This window comes from Papilio polytes, unplaced genomic scaffold, assembly GCF_000836215.1.
Source record: "Papilio polytes unplaced genomic scaffold, Ppol_1.0 DF824135.1, whole genome shotgun sequence".
NCBI classification, from domain to species: Eukaryota; Metazoa; Arthropoda; class Insecta; order Lepidoptera; family Papilionidae; genus Papilio; species Papilio polytes.
In genome coordinates this window covers 1,381,028-1,402,457 of record NW_013525069.1, presented here as the reverse complement: position 1 = coordinate 1,402,457, position 21,430 = coordinate 1,381,028, and the positions used below count along the sequence as shown (strand labels likewise).

At 32.9% G+C, this 21,430-nt stretch overlaps 1 protein-coding gene across 1 annotated transcript; it reads right to left on the bottom strand.

Moving 5' to 3' along the window:
- Window positions 1-17,731: 17,731 nt before the first annotated feature.
- Window positions 17,732-18,565, bottom strand: LOC106112021 (alpha-crystallin A chain-like). Its single transcript, XM_013294251.1, has one exon. It carries the CDS (start codon window positions 18,506-18,508, stop codon window positions 17,810-17,812), a length of 699 nt encoding a protein of 232 aa, XP_013149705.1. The 5' UTR covers window positions 18,509-18,565; the 3' UTR covers window positions 17,732-17,809.
- Between the last annotated feature and the right edge of the window lie 2,865 nt (window positions 18,566-21,430).

Here is a 21,430-nt window from a genome sequence, read left to right as displayed (position 1 = left end):
TGCGGATGCGGATGTTAAGATAATATGTAAACCGTCATCATCTTCATCATCATTTCAGCCTTTATTATTAATATTTATTTTATTTTTATTGTAATATTAACTTAATTATTAATATTTTTATTGTAATTAATCAACCATTAGTATACAGGGTTATTGGTAATTACACGTATTCCCGTTAGGAGGTAATAGAGGGGATCATTTGTGATAATTTTGACCCCTATATGCATTATCGAAAAGTTAACCGTTTTCTAGTAATTATCCCCAAATCGAGTAATTGTCCCCAGGTCACTGAAATAAACACACGAATTCAAAGGAATCGGGTGGTATTCGTACTCGAACTAAAGTTACGGTAGATTTTGAAAACTCCCATAAAAGTAATTAAAAACAATGCCAAACGACAAATAAACTAAAAACACAAATTCATAATAAAATTTAGAACCAGTAAGTTTAATAAATAACTGTTATTAAAACAATCTCTTCGAAAACCCACCTTTGGTAACAGGACAAAGCATGACATACAAGAAGGACGGATGACCTTCACATTTTGGTGGTAATGTTAGGTGATAGCTGTTGCCCAATCCGCTGAGGGAGAGCCATAAACAGAAAATAGAATAGAATAGGTGATAGCTGCCATTTTCCTTATTATTGGATGGCCGAAATATCAAAATATCTTAATTGTTACTTTAATATTCATTGTTAATTTCATTAATTAAATTTTTTTAAACTTGTATTTTTAGTTTATTTTACGTTTGTTATGGTTTTTAAATACTTTTATGGGAGTTTTCAAAACCAACATTATTTCGAGTACGAATACCGCCCGATTCCTTTGTAATCATGTGTTTATTACAGTGAGGACAAGTTCCTGGTTATGCATTTTTTGGAGAGCTAAGGAAACGGGCATGTTTTAAAAAAAATCTGCAGACTAAGTTCCTAAGACTAAGACTAAGAAAAAATTAAGTTTTCATGGATAGTTTATTTTTAAATAAATTTTTGAAGTTGCAATTTCGACTTATTTTGAAAAAATCGAAAGATCAAGATTACTCGAAAACGGTTAACTTTTGGATATTGCATATAGTGGTCAAAATTATTACAAATGATACGTTTAATTACTAATAACCCTGTATGTTAAACACCTATTGGTACATTAGTAATTAAAATTAAAAATAGGAGCATTATACTTAATGAACAGGAGTATTGGTGCTTTTTCTGGTTCAAGGCGATTACGCAGAGGTTCATAAGTTAAACCCGGGCCACTAAATATTTGTTCGCTAGGAACACTGCCCGGCTACTTGTATGATATTCGCATCCGCATGAACATCCGCACTGATTAATGCGGATGCGGATGCAGATGCAGATGTCCAAATCTATGCGGAAGATCCGCATTTGCGGATGCGGATGCGAATATTCGCAACATCCCTAGTTAAAACAAGTAAGAAACGCTTCCATCTACCAATGTTTACAAACTGGTTAAACATAAAAAAGGATAAAACGTATAACTATATAAAATACCGAGTAAACCTCACAAACAAAAGTTTAAACACCCAAATACGGGCCAGCCTGATTAATTCGATAATGAAAAAAGTTACTTCATGTAGCGGAGAAAACGCTTAAATTTATATAAACTTTTGACAGTATCAAATTAACGCATGGTATGGAAAAAACGAGTATCAAAGTTGTGATTTAAATTAACACAGATGATGTTGAGTTTCTATAAACGTAAAACGCGTACTAAAAGTATTGACATTTTTTACATCCTTTAAAATAACAAAGCTACGAGTATCTATATTTGGTAGGAGTAGGTAGAGCAACCTATAGTGTGGAAGGTGAAGCAATATGGAGGAAGTGACGACTGAGATGATATAACAAATCGTAAAGAAGATAAAAACAGAACGATCAACAGATGTCGGTTTCACATAATAGTTAAATAATAGTTAAACAATTCTAACAATATTAAATTTAATTTCATCTAGAGCAATAGCGTTTGCAATTATGCTAATTCGCCGGCACTCGCATGATGCTAATGGAAATATTTGAGGTACTTCAGACTGATAGCATTACTGCCATTAAGACACAACATAACCTAAATGTTAAACAAGGCCTTGGCATTGCTCAAGTGCTATAGTGTTCGAATTGTTTAGAAACTAGAAATACTACAAACATAATGCAGGCCACACACGTTACATTGGTTGAATTCACATGTGCGGTTCAAAGCGAGGCCTACATTTAAAAGAATTTGATACCCTTATCTATATTTCACGAGCGACAAACTCGCTTTAGAAACTTTTTACCATACAAATGTTGTCCAAAATATTACAAGTGACGTAATGTGATTTATGACTTTAACAAGTAAGTCATTATTTCCTCAAGAATAGTTTCCATTCGCACCGATGAGTCATGCGTTAAGACTCAGGTACTTAAATGACTCAGGACATGAATCACGAAACATGTACTGTAAAATATTGTTTTTCAAATGTAAATGAAACGATAACAACGTTACTTATTACCTAGTAATTTGTTTGTTGGAAGCAACAATAAAGAATTTTACATCGTTCTTACTTTAAAACATTTCACTGTCGTTGTGTTTATAGTTGAAATTACGTAGACTTTTAGTAACTAATTGTATTATCCATTTTAATTCTATTAAGGAAATATCAGAGAATATCTATTACATTTTTTTACAATCAAATATGATGATAATATGAATGGAATATTTCAGTGACTTAAGTTAAAAATGAGATCAGAAATCAGTTAGCACAAAACTCTATATCCACCGCCTATCGTTACATTGTCTTGACGGAAACGTATCGAAGAATTTTCGCTCAGAAGAGAGAGCTTTCTCGAGCTTCCGTTTCGGATATTGGCACTTTATTAACTTGAAAAGCGACGGGATATTATTGTTATTGCTCAACATTTCGTTTCTATTAAATTTCGAGGTACCAATATTGTCCTGTGTGTTGTTGTGAGTAGTTGCACAAATTGTGAATATTTTTTGTATTTTATTTTAAAAATGTATTTTGTGTCTTGTGTTTTGTAAATCTAATACCCCTTTCTTTATATTTCAGAATCAGCATTTTGACAAATATTTGATCGAAAAATGAGCGTTTTTAACTTACTATCTTACTTCGAACTAATATTACGAATATAAATACGAAAGTTTAGATGGATGGATGTTTGTTAGTGTATGCCATCAAAACGACTGAACGGATCTCGACTAAATTCGGCATAGATGTAGAGCATAGTCTGGAAGAACATATAGACTACATAATTTTTTTAAATTCCGTGCGGACAGAGTTGTCAAATCTAGTAATGAATAATCAGTTTATTGAGTGCAAGTCCAAATGTTTAATAAATGCGTCGAACCGAATTGTATTTGTTGTTTAATGTTATGAGTCAATCTGTTTTATGACTATACGGGTATTTTGTTATTGGCATGTTTATTGAAGTTAGTTAAGCTCGACGCATTTGAGCGCTACGAATTTCAAATTTTATTGTCACAAAAATATATTGCTATTCAATGTTAAACAGACATACTGTTGATTTGGTTTATGTTCGCTAAGGATGGAATTATAAAACTGTTTTGTAATAAAGATATCTATACTCGATACTAATATAATAAAGCGTAAACATACACTACTTCGTGGCGTAGAATGCCAGCAATCACAGCATTTTTTTGAACAATTCTTTCTTTAATAAAAAGCCCTACACTTACGACACGCTTTATTCTATATATTTTCACGCTATTAAACTTAGAGAATAAATGAATTGAAAAAACCTTCATGTGGGAAAGGGACCATACAAGTTGCCAACATTAAGGAAACAAGGTTATTATAGTAACTGTAATTTCGACATTTGCAACTGAGAATTAGACAAATGTAAACAATCATCATCATCATCATCATCATCACCAGCTTCACTATATGTCCCCACCAAGGGGCTCGGAGCTTATCCTAATAAGAGGTGACTAGGCCATAGACAACCACGCTGGCCAAGTGCGGGTTGGTGTACAAAATAAATGTTGTAAAAAATAAAGTTTTTACAATTTCATGCAGATGAAGCCGCACGGGAACAGCTAATATTAAATAAAATTTCTATGTTATTAAATCTTCAGATCAAAATGAAAGTTTCAAAATTAAAAAATGCAGCAGTGTTAAGTGCTTCCAGTTCCTAAAGGTGCAAAATAAGTTGAATAAATACATTTAAGTCGGCGCCTTGACTTGATAATCCTTGCGCTAAATTACTCCAAGTTAAAGAGAAATGCACCCCGTGAACTTCCGAGCAACTTAAGTATAGAAGCTAAGCTGAAACTTGATTAAAGAAAAACTTAATAAAATGAAATTCAGACTATGTACTTTAACTGTCTGTAGTCTGCAACTTTGCGCGGAATTTAAAATAACTTAGTGAGTATGCGATATTCCAGACAAAGCCTATGTCAAATTAATTTACTCATTCCAGAGTTTTTTTTTTTATAAGAGACCTAAAACTTCCATGTAAATGTCTATGACGGACAAGTCGGTTGTTGTAGAAATAATATGAAACTTCGGCATATACGGCGTTTAGCTGGACAAATTCCAGAAACTAAATGAATTACAGAAGATCACAAAATGCAAGGGTAATGTCGGCTACAGCTTACGTCACCACTTATTGGTGAATTGATTGAATGCACATTGCTATTAATATTTGAAAGGCGTATTGACACGAACTTTCTATTAAAGTTTCGTAGTCATAGTATAAGTTAAATAACTTAAAATCTGTTTAAAACAAAGATTCCTTTTCTACATTTAAATTGATGCAATACTTAAAACTCAAATGAGATAAATAATGTATCCCATATTAACATTTCGAGTTGCGCTTCAGCTTTTTTAAGAGATTAATTTAAGACCTGAGAGATTGCTTTTAAAATTTAAAATACCCACAGTGCCCTACTTAAATTATTCAATCTACGTTTTTCTTAAGTCTCTTTTTAATATTCGTAAGTCACTTCGACTTAATTTCTTAGAGGGAAATTTTAAAAGAAAAGTTAATAATAAAAACCTGTGCCCAACATAGGTAAGGCTCGTAAAATACAAAAAAGAAATCAATAAAAGGTAAAAAATAATTGTTTTACCAAAAACATTTTTCTTAGCAAATCACTATGAAGAAACAAAATTGCGCTTGACTTATTGACTTTTTTATTCTTAGTTAATTTTAGTCTTTGCTATAAAATTATTCGTTACCTCTTTCCTTGTGTTTTTTTATACAATAAAATTATTTCTTTTCAAACATGTGCGTTTTCCTTATAATTTAATTGTTGAGGATACTATGAATACAAAGTCGAGATGAAATCATTTTTGATTATTTTCATATGAGATAAATTATCTTCTTTATGCATATAATAATTGGAGTGTATGTTTGTAATATCAAAAGAAATATTCCAGATTTCGGGAAGATGATGTATCGCGTTGCTCATAACAAAAATCGCATTTAGAAATTTTTGGCTGTCAGTCTATCCGCAAGCCGCTTCAGTTCCGGGTAATCTCCGAAACGGCTGGATTTCGACCGAACTTTTACACAAATATATCTAAGGTAAGCTAAGATATAGTATATCTAAGGTTATTTTTTATCTTATAATTGCGTGGATGAAGTCGCCGGCAACAGCTAGTAGGTTACAAATATAATTAGATTTTCACGTTCTGATAAATAATTTATATATTTAATGTTATATCAAGAAAATAAGACATAAATAAAAATTATTACCATGAGGAAAAATTGACGAATAAGAAAGGAATAATCTAGAATTTGTTGAAAAAACTCAAGAAGCAAAAACAACAATAAGGTCGAATGACTTCGCAGGTGACTGAACATCGGAATAAAAGAAAAAAACCGTGAAGTGAACATCAAGGAAATTCAATAAAATTATACACGTCAATTGAAGTTACATAACTTAACTAAACATTTTAACATTTCTCTTTTATTTAATAGTGAATGACTTTGTTTTTATACTTTAATTTACAACATTTCTATACATTTTTGCATAATTTATCAAAATGTTAATGTTTTGTGTGTCTCCCTACAATTCGCCTATGGACTTAAAATATTTATGTAATTGTTACTTTTAAAGGCATGTCTTACCATAAAACGAAAGGTATGCTCCCATTACCAGCCAAAGGCACACATTCTGCCATATAAACCTCAAAGATAGGTACCGTGTTCTACCATACATATATCAGTATTGTAACAGGGTTGCCTTATTACTCTAAAAAGGTTTAAAAATATAAAATATACAATGTACAAATTAAAGGAAGTTGTAACTAATTCTTTGTTATTTTTCCCACTTTCATTTTTAAGTTTGTTCAAGTCAAAATACAGAGCTTTCGTTCTTATCAATTTAAGTGAACGAAAGTTATGAATTTAGTTACAATTTCCCTTATTTGCTAAAAAGTAATAGGAGTAAAATTCATAGCACTACACTTTAAGCGTATAAGAATATTATTACTATACTATTATTTATACGTAAACTAAATATAGACGCGTTTTCTATTTGTGACAACCCTAACGAATATCTTTCTTTAATAGGTACCACAGTGAAATCTCTAGCGAACTCGAACTTCCTGTTGCGAATTGGAGGCCTACGAATATCTTGAATTATTGACAACTGCTGTACTTCAGTAAAACGTAAAGGTTAGTTTTAGTGCGTACTTTCTTACTACAGATTACTTCCCTGAGGTTGGCAGACCTTGTATTATTACAACGGTACCAACACTATCTATCTATACTATATATTATAATAAAGCGTAAACACACACTTCTTTGTTGCCTAAGATGTCAGCAATTATAGGATTTTTATGAATAATTATTTCTTTAATAAAAAGCCCTATACTTACGTCACGCTTTAGGCTATATGTTTTCATGCCATTAAACTTAGGGGTACATATTTTGGACAAAAACCCTAATGTGGGAAAGAGACTATAAGTTGCTGCCAACATCAAGAAAGCAAGGTTGCCATCGTCATGTCATTTTGACATTTGACACATGTACACAATAAAATAAAATTTTCATAATTTTATGCGGATGAAGTCGCACAGGAACACCGAGTATAGCATATAACTAAGTAATATTGAGGTGAATATGTAGTTTCAAATTTCGTACAAAACAAGCCTTTTTATTATACACTATTTAATGCCCGCGACTTGGTCCACGCGAAATAAAAACCTTGTAAAAAGTTTGTAGCCTATGTGTTCTTGATTTATTCGCGATCCGTAGCCTTTTAAGAGATTCATCAGACCAACTTTTGCTTTTATAATATTAGTAAACACTATAAATATCTTTTGGTTAGTTTTAGAACCCTTTGCCTGTTAATATTTAACGTCAGACATTTTCGTAATTATTATTCAGTTAAAATTAAGCCGTTTTGACATCAAAGGCTTTTGTAATTAACGCAAATGTATACAAAATATATATTTACTTAATAATTGTTTTACCTTGAGTGTAATCAATATTTTGTGTTTGGATTTCTATTCTAAAAAGGTGCAAATAATTTTGTTTTAATTACTGTATGAGGAAAACCTTTTTTGTTCAATACAATGTTAATATAAGAGTTTTCTTTAAAAACATGCGTTCATAGATTTGTATGTAGAAGTTACGTAGTACAAATATGACTCGAACATCAAAAGGATTGAAGATAAAAAGGAAAGAAACAAGCAAACGGTATCACAGCCGCATGCCGTCGACAATTTCCCCACAAGTTTCTGCTTCAAGAAACTACAAGAAAACTTAAACATATTAAATAAACCTATATAATCAAAGCTATTTGGAATTATTTAGATGTAAGTTAACAAGTTTATGTTAACTTACTGCATATAAACATTAAGTAAAAACATTTCCAGAATGTAACAATCTCGATGCACTCCAAGAGCAATGTGTAGTTAACATGCATGTCGCCGGGAACATTTCGCAATACTCATCTCGTTCTGGGAAGCCATTTTGTTCTGCATATTAAACATCAAAAACGCAGCCAACTGCACGCCCAATTTACTCCACAGAGTAACTAAAACGCAGACTGTTCTAAACCAAATCACGTTTTCCATTACAAATGCGATGAATAAAAAAATAAACTGCAGACTGTTTTTGTTACTACTTCTTTCCAGATTGTTAAATCACTAAAATATCAAAAAAATAAACAAAAGTACTTTACAACGTGAAAAATGTTTTACTACTAAATCTTAACAGCTTAAGGGATTCCCTTCTTAGCCATTAAAAGACTTTAAGTAGGGTCATAAAAGTAAGCATACGATTTTAAACATAAACGAATTCCAAGTCAACAAAAATTTATGCGCACGTAATAAATCGTTACATTATTCTATGCAGTGCCAAGCAATTATGGTGCGGCTGTGACGTTTTTGTCGAGCGTCCGACTGCGCGACGGCTGTTATCGGAAAAGCCATCGATGACCAATCTGTGGTCGCCGCTAGTTTCCTAGTTGTGACAATAGAGGGCGTGGAATTGTAAAATATACATACTGGGACACTCAATTTTCTTCAACATAGGAGTAGGGATATTCAGACGGCCATCTCGTATTTCTTGTTTTTAAATATACAGAAACTAAATAGTCTTATTGGAAAAAGACAAAGTAATATATTGATTTTATCGTTACTTTGCTACACAACCAAACTTGCCCAGTGAATTTTAATTTATTTTTTTGTACTGATTGTGATGTTCTTAAATTGGTTGACGTATTTTTTGCTTATTTGCATTTGAGTATAATATAAAGGTAACCGCTGAAGACGGAATACAAGGAAAATATTCAAAATTGGCTTGAATTAAACCTCTATTAATATCTATAAAGAATTTAGTCTGACTGATTACCGGTTGGAAAAAAAAATACTTTTATAATGTTAGGGCAGAAATCTTTCCTGTATCTCTTATACATTGCTTAACTTTTATTTAAACAGAATAGAGTCAATAAAGATAATTATTTTTAATCAAAATTTCATTAACACGTCTTTGCTGTAACTATTACATCTAACTAACGCCATCTAGTTTCATTAACAGAAACTGTGTAAACAAGACTGTAAACTGCGTAAGTAGTCTTTCTAGAAATTACTAGGCCTAGGTTGCGTTGTAATTATCTGCGCCGTGACGACTATGTTTTTACGATAGTCCGCTTTATAGCATTCTTTTACCTCGTTTAGTTGCTATTTTATCATACTGCCTGTTAATGCGTACAAAGAAAAAGTATTCTACGAATAATGGAATTATTATAATTTAACAATTCAAACTGTTTATTAACAACATTTATATGACATTTAAGTTAATAAATAAACTCATTATCAGCTACAGAAATTAATAAATATTGCCTGAATTTTTTTTCCATCTAATCTTAGTTATTGCGAGCCTTTTTGAAAGGTTTAAATATTATGCGTAGGCTGCAAAATGCATCTTAGCCAATAAATAACAAAGCAGTAAGTTGAAACGTACCATAGTCGTCTATAATATAAATTAGCAGTAATCAATGAGTTAAAAAGAGTTTTAGTAAACAGTATCTAATTACATTTCGTGGTAGTACAGTATTATTTCAAATCTATGTTGAAATGTAATTGAAAATAATTCTGATTTTTACGGCTAATAATGAACTAAGGTCATGCCAAGTACACCTTTATGTGAAATATCAATTGTTCGCGACACTTTTACACTGCATGCAATTGTTATCAATTATTTAATTAACCATAATCGTCAGTAATAGGCTATATTAACCTCAGTTTGTACTTATGATAGAATGGTATAACATGACCTACCACAAACTGGAGATGACTAATACAAAACAAAGCCATTGCACGAACACACCGCAAAAGAGAGTTACACATCAGCAATAAACATCGACACACAAAATTGTCTGTATTTTAACTAGCTGTTCCCATGCGGCTTCATTCACTTAAAATTATGGAAATTTTATTTCATTGTTTACATTTGTCAAATTATCAATTACAAATGTCAAAATTGCAACATGATGTCAAACCATGGAAACCTTGCTTCCTTGATGTTGGCAATAACTTATGGTCTCTTTCCCATATTAGGGTTTTTTATCCGAAATATTTACCCCTAAGTCTAACTGCGTGACAATATATAGCCTAAAGCGTGACGTAAGTGTAGGGCTTTTTATTAAACAAAGAGTTATTCGAAAATATGCTGTAATTGCTGACATCTTAGGCAAAAAAGAAGTGTGTGTTTACGCTTTATTATAATAGTATAGATTAAAAGTTTTATTAATATTAAATTGTTGTCTTCATTTTTTATTTTTATTATAACTAATACAATTTTTCGTTGAAAATCGTTTTAAAGAGGAAACGCGTGTTGTATTGCCGATGTCTTGTTACTTCCGTTGGAACATGTCCCATCTTCCATGTAAAGTCAATAAGCATTTGGTTGTTACAAGAGAGGTGGGAACAATCGTCCGATACAAAACAAAGTTTGTCGAATGTGTACGAAACGCGACGCCGCGGCTACACAGAAATGTTTGGATTCGCTCAATGAAACTCCCACAACTGGATATTATTTGGTTTACATTATTATAGTGCGACAAACTTGTCTGGTCCGGTGGGAGACGCTTTATTTCGCGATTGGTTCTATAAAAATATAACATCTACTTTGATATTGAAAGTCACAACAAACAAGTTGCTGTTTATTGTTTCTCTGTGATATCAAAAATAACAGCATTTTGCTGAACATAGCGATAACGGCAGTAGTAATTAGAGCGTAAAATGCAAAAAACTAGTGTATTAGCTAGCGCATGCATCCAACTGTTAACAAACGATCTGTTGAATTGATTCATCATCTAAACTAGATGGCAGATCATGGTAAAAACAATTTGTCAAACTAATATTATTATATATTTTTATAATATAAGGTGGCAAACGAGCAAGTGGCCACCTGAATCCACCGAAATGGAAAGCGACCGCTGAACGTATTTAAATGAAATTTGGTTTAGATGTAGAGGATAGTCTGAAAAAACACATAGGCTGCCCCCTTTTGTTTTTTTTTTAATTCTGTGCGGACGACGCGGAGTCGCGGGCGAAAGCTATTAAACACATAAAAGTTAGTTTTAATTAATACACCTAAGATAGAGTTATTATTTACGGTCCTTTATTTGGGTCTATTTTCTAAGTCAAACATTAAACCTCTATCATAATTACCAAAGTATCTTAATTTTACTTGAAAATTAAAGAGATATTTGTTAATATTTATCACATAGAAACAAAAGTAAACAATATCAATTAAGTTATGTAACATGTGTATCAATAGAAGTGACAACATCACTTCAAATACATAGTGTAAACTATGTTCACTTACAATGAAAGCTGACTCATTTGTCCTGATTGTTGTTTAGCAATCATGGATACGTTATCTCTGGAATGAAAGCGAGTGACATGCGAAAGGCGTATGATAACGTGCATGCAAAAATAAGTAAATATCTGAATAAAACTTTGAAATGTTTGCAAAGACCATTTGCGCATATTTATACAAATAATATAAAGAAGAAAGATTTGTACATTTTGTATTTTATTTATTGAAATAACTCAAAACTACTAAACTGATTTCAACATTCTTGTCCCATTAAAAAGCTATTTTATCACTGAGTAACGTAGGCTACATTTTTACTATTTTTTTTTAAATTCACGAGGGTGAAGTTGCGAGCAACAGCTAGTTCCTTCATAAAGAAAAGTTTAAAGAATCCTTTTTCTCGTTGGGAAATAGAAATTATTACTTCTTCTAAATTATTAGCAACAATTACTAAGGAACACAAAAAACGGTGTATTTGCAATGCTTCTCAAAACTCATAACGCCACGTATCATAATAAATTATTGCTCATTAGGATTGTGAAGTTTTGCGTAAATTTTTACGCTACGTGTTTTAATAACGAGCAATACGCCAGTTGCGTAGTAGATAAGAAATCTGAATCATGATGTGAGTTATTATTTTTACTTGTTACAACAGATATTTTAAAGTAACTATATTGCGGGAAGCGCCAAACGGAAAATACAGTACCTGCTGCGTCATGCGCGAAGGCATTAGCATCAGTGGACGAAAAAATTTGTAGTATTCATTTAAATGATACTAGGTGTTGCTCGCGACTTCGCCTGCATGAAATTAAAAAAATAGTAAAAATAGGTCGCCTATGTTACTCAGTGATAACATAGCTTTTTAATGGTCGCAGAATTTTGGAAATGGGCCCAGTAGTTTTTGAATTATTTCAATACATTTAAAATAACAAATCTTTCCTCTTTATAATATTAAGTATAGATCAATTGTAAACTGCATCTGCCGCACGACAATTTCGTAATGCTGTCACCACCATCTGCCGACAAAAGGAAGCTTAACAAAGTTAAAAACCTTAATTTCCATCCTATTACCTTGATTCACAAATAGAATAAGGTCAATTAAACAATAAATAAGTAAAATAAAACGTATAAAAAGTAAGTCAGCATCGTAAAGTGTTCCGTGCGACATTGTGTACGTTGCATTGTCCGTCCGTTGTACAAACAAGGAAACGGGGCGCGTCGCTTGTTTGCACTCCATTGCGACTTTCCTGACCGACAGACAGATTGCTTGCTATACGTGGCCCAACCGCAGCTCCCTAATGAAAACACACAATATTTAACTAACTTCACCTTGGAAAGGTATTTGTTTTCATTCTTCGGAAATAAAACTACATAGAGAATGGTGTGGAATGCTAATGTTTTTGTTCTATTCTCACGAAAGACACAATTTTATAATACGTAAATTTAAACATACCTCATCACTTAGGACTTAATAAACTTATTGAATGGTTCTTGATAACATTTATACAGAATCCTCATTAAATTATGAAATTTACAAGAAGTTACCTTAAACAGTGGAAGAGTCCTTTAACTCCTTCGCAAGAATGAGACTGCTCTCTCGGTGCAACGCCACGAATACATAGAAGATAGGCGTCAAGTGGAAGCAATTCCATCCTTCGTATGATCAGTGTGAATGCCGGACTCCTAATTTTATTCTCCTTTCCCTTCCCATCCCATGTATGTTAAGGAAAGGATGGGAAGGAGAAGTGGATTAGACGACGGAGGACGCTTAGAAAGAAAAAATTGCAACTTCTGTGCGCCGCCACCCCCCCCCCAGCCGATTAAAGGTAGATCACGTATCTGCATTTGCCTCTGGACAGCGGTCGCTTCGCTTTTGACAAATTCAGGTGGCAGCTTGTCCGTTTGTTACCTTAAGGTATTAAAAAATATGTATTTTTGGATATAATCAGAGCGATATGGTATAATATAAATATAGGAATGAACAACGTGGGTCTTACCCAAATTATACCATTTATATCGCACACTGGATAAAGTTTTACAGCAACGGCCGAGCCCCCGTCAGTCAAGCGGGTAAAGTAATTAAAATGCTTCCAGCTTAGGCGAAATTTGATACTTATATGATTAGCAACCTTACTCCTCGTCAAATACCCGCGTAATATGTGAGCTAAATCCGATAATGAGGAAAAAAATGTTTAAAACCAGATGAAATCAAAGGTATACAATTTTGATTTATTCCACTTTAATTTAAAGGTTAAGGCTGCATTTAAATTAAATAGACAGTCTCAAAGTCAATTAATCCTTATCTAAAATCCATTTGACGATACGCAGGAAATTGTTAAATGGAAAATGTTATTTCATAGATAGAGTCGAAGTTATTTCTGTATTACCAAAAAAAAAAAAAGACAAATAATTTTGTGTTCATGAAATTAATATTCATGCAATTACCTATTATAATATGAATTTAATAAAACAATTTTCTGTGAACCGTTTTTCATTTTACCGTTTGAAATGTTTTTAAACGAATCATTGAAGGAGAAAATGTTGAAATGCGGGCTTTATCATAACGAGTTACATGTGTGTTATGTTCAAACTTCAAACGTTAACATATATAATTATATTTGTTGTGATTACGTCTTTTTTTCCATAAGAGAAGAGGGTAAACGAGCGGCGAGAACATAAAGGTGGTGGATGGACATCCGCAACACCAGAGGAACTACTGCGTTGCTGGTCTATTGTGCAGCGCATTGTAAGTCAAGGGTTCTAAAGATCGCATTAGCAGTCATATGGTTTACTCTTGTCATATTGTAATGTTCCTGTAAACATTTTAACTCACTATTATGACAGCATATCACGTTATGAAGTCATGTTTATTTGTCACTTGATATGTCTTATGGAATATTGTTGAGGTAAATATTTCAGATCGTTTCTTGTAATGATTAAAATATTTACGATAAATACTCGTAAGAACTACGTAAGTATAAAACTTAAGGTGAACTTTTCTCATGAATAAAAGTTTAGACGTACTTTTTTAAGTCTAAGGTTTATTACAAATTTTAGATAATATTTTCATCCATAAAGCATTAAATTTTACAAAAGATTTACCTTACCAATTATACCTATCTCTATATTAAAACCTTACTTCTCTGCTGATTAAAAAAATCATTATCACTTAGAGCTCTATATTATTTTAACTCCTTTGTTCTTTATAAAGATGGCCCATCGATAAGTATTTGTAACAACGTTCTCTGAATAATAAACATTACAAAAATTTTAACTAATCTGACCAGTCATTGCGTAACAATTTTAAATGCGCTGGCAATGCTTGTACAATTTTTTTAAATAATTAAAAATACAAATTAATGTTTTTATGAAAAATGTTGTAATCATTACGCGCACGTGCATTCTTTGAGTTGCAACTAGAAACTCGTATTTTATAATCGATTTAAAAAAATAACAATTAAAAACGTTATATCAAAAGCTGTTTTGAAAATACGCAAAATTGACGAAAAAAATATTAATTTTTTTTCATTTGCAATGTTGCAATTTATTCATCTAAACTGTAGTTCCAACAAAGAGACAAAAACTAAATAAAACAATTGATCAGACATGTAGGAAAAAACCAACCGAAAATTTCGTAATGATTTAAATAAAATGAAAAAAATGATGTAGTTTTTCCTCCCAAATGACTCACAACTATCAAGTTGTTATAAACAAAAGACTATACAACGACTATTCTAGAGCTTCTACATTAAAGTAAGGGCGGGCGCACACTTTTGACTAAACTATAGCACAACTGTTGTGCGATTGTCGATTGTTTCGCAGCCAATTCAATTGTTTAATTACACAACTAAAAATCGAGTAGTGTGCGCAACTCCATATAAGTTCACATGAAACAAAGGGCAACTAAACAGTTGTGCGATAGATTAGTCAAAGGTGTGCGCGCCTTCCAAAGAATATTCAAGGCTCTGATGGTTGCACTCATATAACGGGTTTCGTTCGGTCACGACGCAGCTAAGTGACATTAATATTAACAGTACACAAGCGCTTGCAACTTGTTATTCAAGTTAATATGACATGTTCACAGCTTTACTATGTGACACTATTGACATCCCTTTCACACACATCGACATAAAAGAGACAGCAATATGTGTTAACACAGAAGACACGGCAAGGTAATTGTAAGGCTTAAAAATAACACTAGCAGGACATTCACCTGATGATAGATTTTAGATATAATCAAATCAACATTTGAAATATACGTCATTTTGAAATATCAGACTTTCATTTTTGTATCGGGAAAGATTCAATGATACCCTGCCTTCTGGGTGAAACACAGGGTAAGGTAACACTTAACTCACTAAATCATTTTTGGTGCCACCATCGAGTGTCACAGAAGAGAGATCCCGGATTGCCAAAGGAATTAACTAGGTTTCTGCCCTGGGCTTCTACACAACCCAGAGAAGACAGAAATGTTAAGTCAAAGTAGCAAGTAAATATTTGCATTGTGCCTTCTAACCTTTGGAGCGGTGAAAGAGCAATTGGTTTCCCTTCTTCATCAGCTTGATATATGACATTACCGAAGGGCCCTGACCATATTCAAGTTATGGTGATAGCTTTATTGGTTGTTGAAAATGTTTTTCACCTAGTAATAAATAATATGTATGGAACAATTAATTAGTTTTGGTTAATAAATCAAACAGACAATAGATCGGTATATCATAATAATAAACCACTATGCAAATCGTTGAATTAGGTTTGTAAGTGTATTCTATACTTAAGAAGATCTTTCTAGAACGTCATGGAAATAGGTACAAGATATGTAAAATAAAACAAATCCAGTGTTATATAACTTTAAACTGTCGTGGTTTTTACAAATATAATGTTCGTAAAATACAGGTTCCTTACCACAATTGGATTGTTTTAGCTCCCGATATTTCGGCACAGTTGCATGCGCTATGTTCACGGGCTGACTTAACCAAGGGAGCTAAAATAATCCAATCGTGGAAGAAACCCGTATCTTACGAACATTATAAATCCAGCGTTGCTACACTTTATAATATAAGAGGAAAGGTTAAATAAAAACATACAAACAACATAAAAACCGGTTGATCAGGGAAGCATAATTAACAATTGCAATTTAATAAAGTTAAACTAAAGAAAAAAAACTAAAAAAAACTAGTGAAACAAAAATGTTAAGTAATACGAGTTAGCTAATTATCTTCAACGTGAGCTTAACAACCTATAAAATTAAATTGATAATTAACTAACATTGTAATATTTGACAAATGACAAGGTATTTTTCCTCTTTCTGTTCAATAATCCTCCGTAATGTTCCAATAAACATTGTGCTAACATCACCTCTGCTAATTCATTGGTACCCAAAAACAAAAGAACTTAGACGAGAAGCCTATGATAGTAATACACCAGGAACAAAATAGTTCCGTGTAGTTGTATAACTAAATTCAATTATTATTCCTGAAGACGAGGCTCGCATAACTCCATACGTCTCAATGTCATTCAGTACTACGAATGTTTAATTTGTCGATCCTCACTGCCTTTGACAATTAATATTCAAATCAAGTCTATAGAGCATATGTGCTGAGAAAATAAATCTTGTCTTGGAAATATATAACCAAATACACATAGCATTCAATAGAAACGGTGGCTATTGTAAAACTCCAATATCTGATCTTCCTAATCCGCTTAAACCTGTCGTAACCCGCTTGAAAGAGTCCGTGTATATCGAGCCTTAGCTGCGATATAAAATCAGTAAATTTTAATCATTAATGTGAAAAGGCATTATATCGGTCATGCTTTAAAAACCATTCGTAATATTAAACTTCAACAATTTAATTAAAAATTGTTCAGTTTACAGTTATTTTCTAGAAACTCATTTAACGAATTCGTCGCATGAGCAAGCTGGAATCAAAGCGAGTATTTACTATTTATCGGAACTTCTTTAGGAAAGCGAAAAAGAATTTTCAGACCTTTTACTTCACAATTTGTAAAACATACGATTTATTGACGGTCTTTTAGAATAATTTTGTAAAGAAATAATGTAACTTTTTTGAGCTGAATCAACTTGGATTCTTTCTTCAAAGATTCATAGAGGTCTTATTCTGTTAATTAAAAACATTCGTATGAAGTAACGCCTTTAATATGTCATTTTTATGTAAACCGATGGAATAACGTTGTTTTACGCTTATTTATGCGATTAACCCTTACTAGTAATACGCTCGTTTAAATGTCCATTGTTCATTTTAAGTAGGAACAATCAAACCTTACGACATATTCAATTCCAAACCTGACATAACCCATTGTTCTAACGATCACCCGGAATGTAACGCACGACTGATTTATATGGCGTTGCAATGCAGCCCACGTACTATGATAACGCACTTCAAACAAAACACAAGCGAAGATTTAAAAAAATATTTATTAAAATACTGCTTTATAAATATATGCTTACAGCTACGTTATCACTTTAGGGTTGGACTTAGTTTCCGTGGGGGATGACATTGTTATTGTCGGTAACTTCCTCGCGGTCGGCCGGCGTTGTCTGTTCCTTCTTGTCGTCTTCTACTGGCTGTGCGGTGGAGGTTGGTTCGGCGGGCTTTTCGGTCGGCTTCTCTGATTCAGGTTTATCCTCCTTATTGTAAGCGGTTCCAGTCTCCTTAATAGGAACATCTCTGTCTGCAACTTTCACACCTTTCTCGTTGGATCCAGTTAGCGGCGCGGTCACTACGAGGTAACCGTCGTTGTATAGCTGCGCACTGACATCGGCGGCGGTGGCGTTCGCTGGCAGCGAATATGTGTGATAGAACTGGCTTGCGAACATGTCACTGTCCTCGTGCTTCGCTTCGTGTGTGCCCTGCACGAAGATGAAGTCACCCTTCACCTTCACAGAGAGATCTTCAGGCCTGTACTTCTTGACGTTGACTGCGATCTGGAACATGTTGTCCTTGGCGATTATCTTCGGGCCTATGTCGGCGAAGCTGGGAATGAGCTTCCACACGGAGCTGAACAAACTATCCCATGGGCCTCGGAACCAGGACGTGAAATCGTCCACCTCGTCATCGTTGACGGTGGTGATGGGTTGCGGGTACGAGACCTGCTTGAAGGAAACCGGTACGGCGGCCGCGAAGGCCACGGCGGCCAGTAGGGCGAAAACCGCAAGAAGTCGCGGTGAAAACATTTTTATTTTCTCTCTTGTGACGTGTGCTCTAGCTGGCTTTGTAACAAAAACTGCCGGCGGCGCGGGAGTTGGAGGCTATATAGAGGAAGCGGGGGGCGCGGGGAAACACATCGCTGACCGCCGATGACAGCGTTATGTGATGTTAAACGTAGACGTGCAAAAGATCATCATAATTAGTTTTGTCTCTGAGAGGTGCATTTTGCGCTATAAACATGACTACGGCATCTGTAAAAAAATTACTTGATTGTGAAGACTTTTGTCTTTACGGTATTATTTATTTTAGTTACAATTATACAATGCGGTAGTAAAAAATTACTCGATTAAAGGCAAATTCCATAATTAGTTCATACAAAAAAACATAGTGCCCTGAATTATAATGGAATATGTTAAAAATTAGCATCATTTCTATGCACAATTCTTTGATAAAAATCCAATCTGTACACTGAGTAATGCTTGTAGGTAAAAAAGTCAAATAATTGTCAAGTCTGTTAATAGTGAATAATAATAAACTCTTTGAGCATTAACCTTCAAAGGCCGGGTTCTAGAGTTCTCTTCAACGATGTGAATTAGCTCATTTTCCTTCCATAATGTACGTAAATCAGAGTAACTATTATCATATCAGCACTACGTGATAGTAAATAAGCTACCGCAAATCTGACTCATTGCGTTTACGCGTACAATAGAGCTATTTTTTGCTTGTTAGCAAATTTAATTGTATATTGTTCTTGACCGTTTGACTAATTAGAGATGACTTTATTTAAATAATCTATTCTTAAATAAACTATATTATTTGTTTATTATTCAAATTTTTCCATCTTACCTATAGATCTCTTTTACGTTTTTATTCGTATAATTGTACATTACTTCAGATGTAAAGATATAAATTAACGATTTAACTCAAATCACGACATAATGCGTTTCAATTGATCACGAATCAAATTAATTAATCTGCAAATCGTTGAATAATGTTTGTTCATTTAATACTGGGTAGCTTCGTGACTGTAAACATAAAAAAACATAAACTATTAGTGATCATATAAACACTTCGAATAATATAACATAAACAATGATTAAAAGCACATTTCGCATAGACTGGATGGGAACAAAAAATTGTTATGGCGGGAAACGGGATGCTTGGTAGAGTACAAGAACTTTCGCCTCGTGTATGTCCCTTCCACAGCATTTTACAGATAGACCACGTTCACTTCCATTTTTCACATTATACTAACTAAAAATCTATCTATCTGGCAACTTAAAAATCTTTTTTTTTAGTTATTTAATGTATTTAATGAAAAATTACTCTCTCTTACAATGATTCTTTTACAAATTGACTTTGATAGCTGTAATTTGCGATGTAAGCGGTACTTATGATAACGACGAGTTGTTTGCGACATAAGCATCTATTTGTAAAACAAACTTTGTATGACTCCTAATGTTAGGAGGACCTTTCATGTCTTGAACCAATTAGCATGTTTTGCTCTTTCAAGCTCATACAGCCAAATCTGGCTGCCAATTTGCAGACTTCGTCAGTCGTAAATAAAAAAAAATCTTGGAAGTTCTTTTGTTATTATAATAATTTTGAATTTAATAGATTTGAGGACTATAAAGGTCTTGAAGAGCAATGTAATTTTTTTTCTCCAAAAGTATACCTAAAACGTAGTGCGTAGCAAAGCAAATTTTGCTTCGCGTCAAAATAACGTGAGTTCTATTGAATTTGAAACAGTAACAAAACGTGCTGTAATGTTAAACTTTAGTAAACGTAATTTAAACATATCAGAAAGTAAAAATTGATAAAGCATGTACATAATATAAACATTCGGTTCCAATTAGAAAGGAAATATCTTTTCGCTTTTTAGTTACCATATTTAATTTAAAACCTAATAGTTCACGAAGTAAACTAAAAACAAATATTGCTACTACTACAAGACTACACTTAACTATGACATAAAATAACTGTCTAACCAAAGAACCACAGAATGCTAACAATAATAAATAGGTCATATATATAAAACGCGAGTATATCTATTTTACGTGTACACTAGTAAAGCTTCAAACTTACGATAACCATCATGATGAATAGCTTCCTGGCGGCAGCATTTAATTAAACGAATGCACAGGAAAACAACAGTTTCGTATATCGGAATATGCGCACACTTCGAATATACGAATAATCAATAGTTCCCAAATTTGTTTCGCATTAAGTCTATTGCTATCACAATTTAAATACTTTTAAATTTATTTTTAGAGTTATTTCATTTAATTATCATAAAACATTATCTTGTATAATTGGCTTGAATCTCAAATAAAATAATAAATCATGTTATTCTTAACTACACGCATATTAAGTTAAACAGATTGAAAAGGAAAAATCGCGGAGAACATTCTAGATTGTATTTTTTGACAATAATTAAACGCATAAATTGTTTAAACATTGCGTCCCCAATAAAATATAATAATATGCCAACTTTCATATATTCATAATGAATACTGCATCTATGTAAAGCAGCGAACATTTTGATCTGGGAATTAAGGTGTATTGAATTATATCGACCTAGCAAATACTACACTTGAAGGCTTACGCATCAGGCTTGCTCCGCGTTAGGTTTGAAAGCTTAACTCTACACTTCATTTCACACATCAATAAAACCCAGTTCTACTTCAACAATAACAACCAAAAACTCGTTACTATGTTCGTACATTGATTTCGATATAAAAATAACAAAAAAAAACTTTTTCAGATATAATGTAAGAGAAGCGAAAGTTTAGATGAATAGATGGTTTGCTATAGTTTGTAGCCTAAACTGCTGAACACATTTCGATGAAAATTGACATAGATGTAGTCCTCTAGTCTGGATGGACACACTTACTTTTTTTAAAATTCTACGCGAACATAGTCGCGGGCGAAAGGTAGTTAAAAGCATT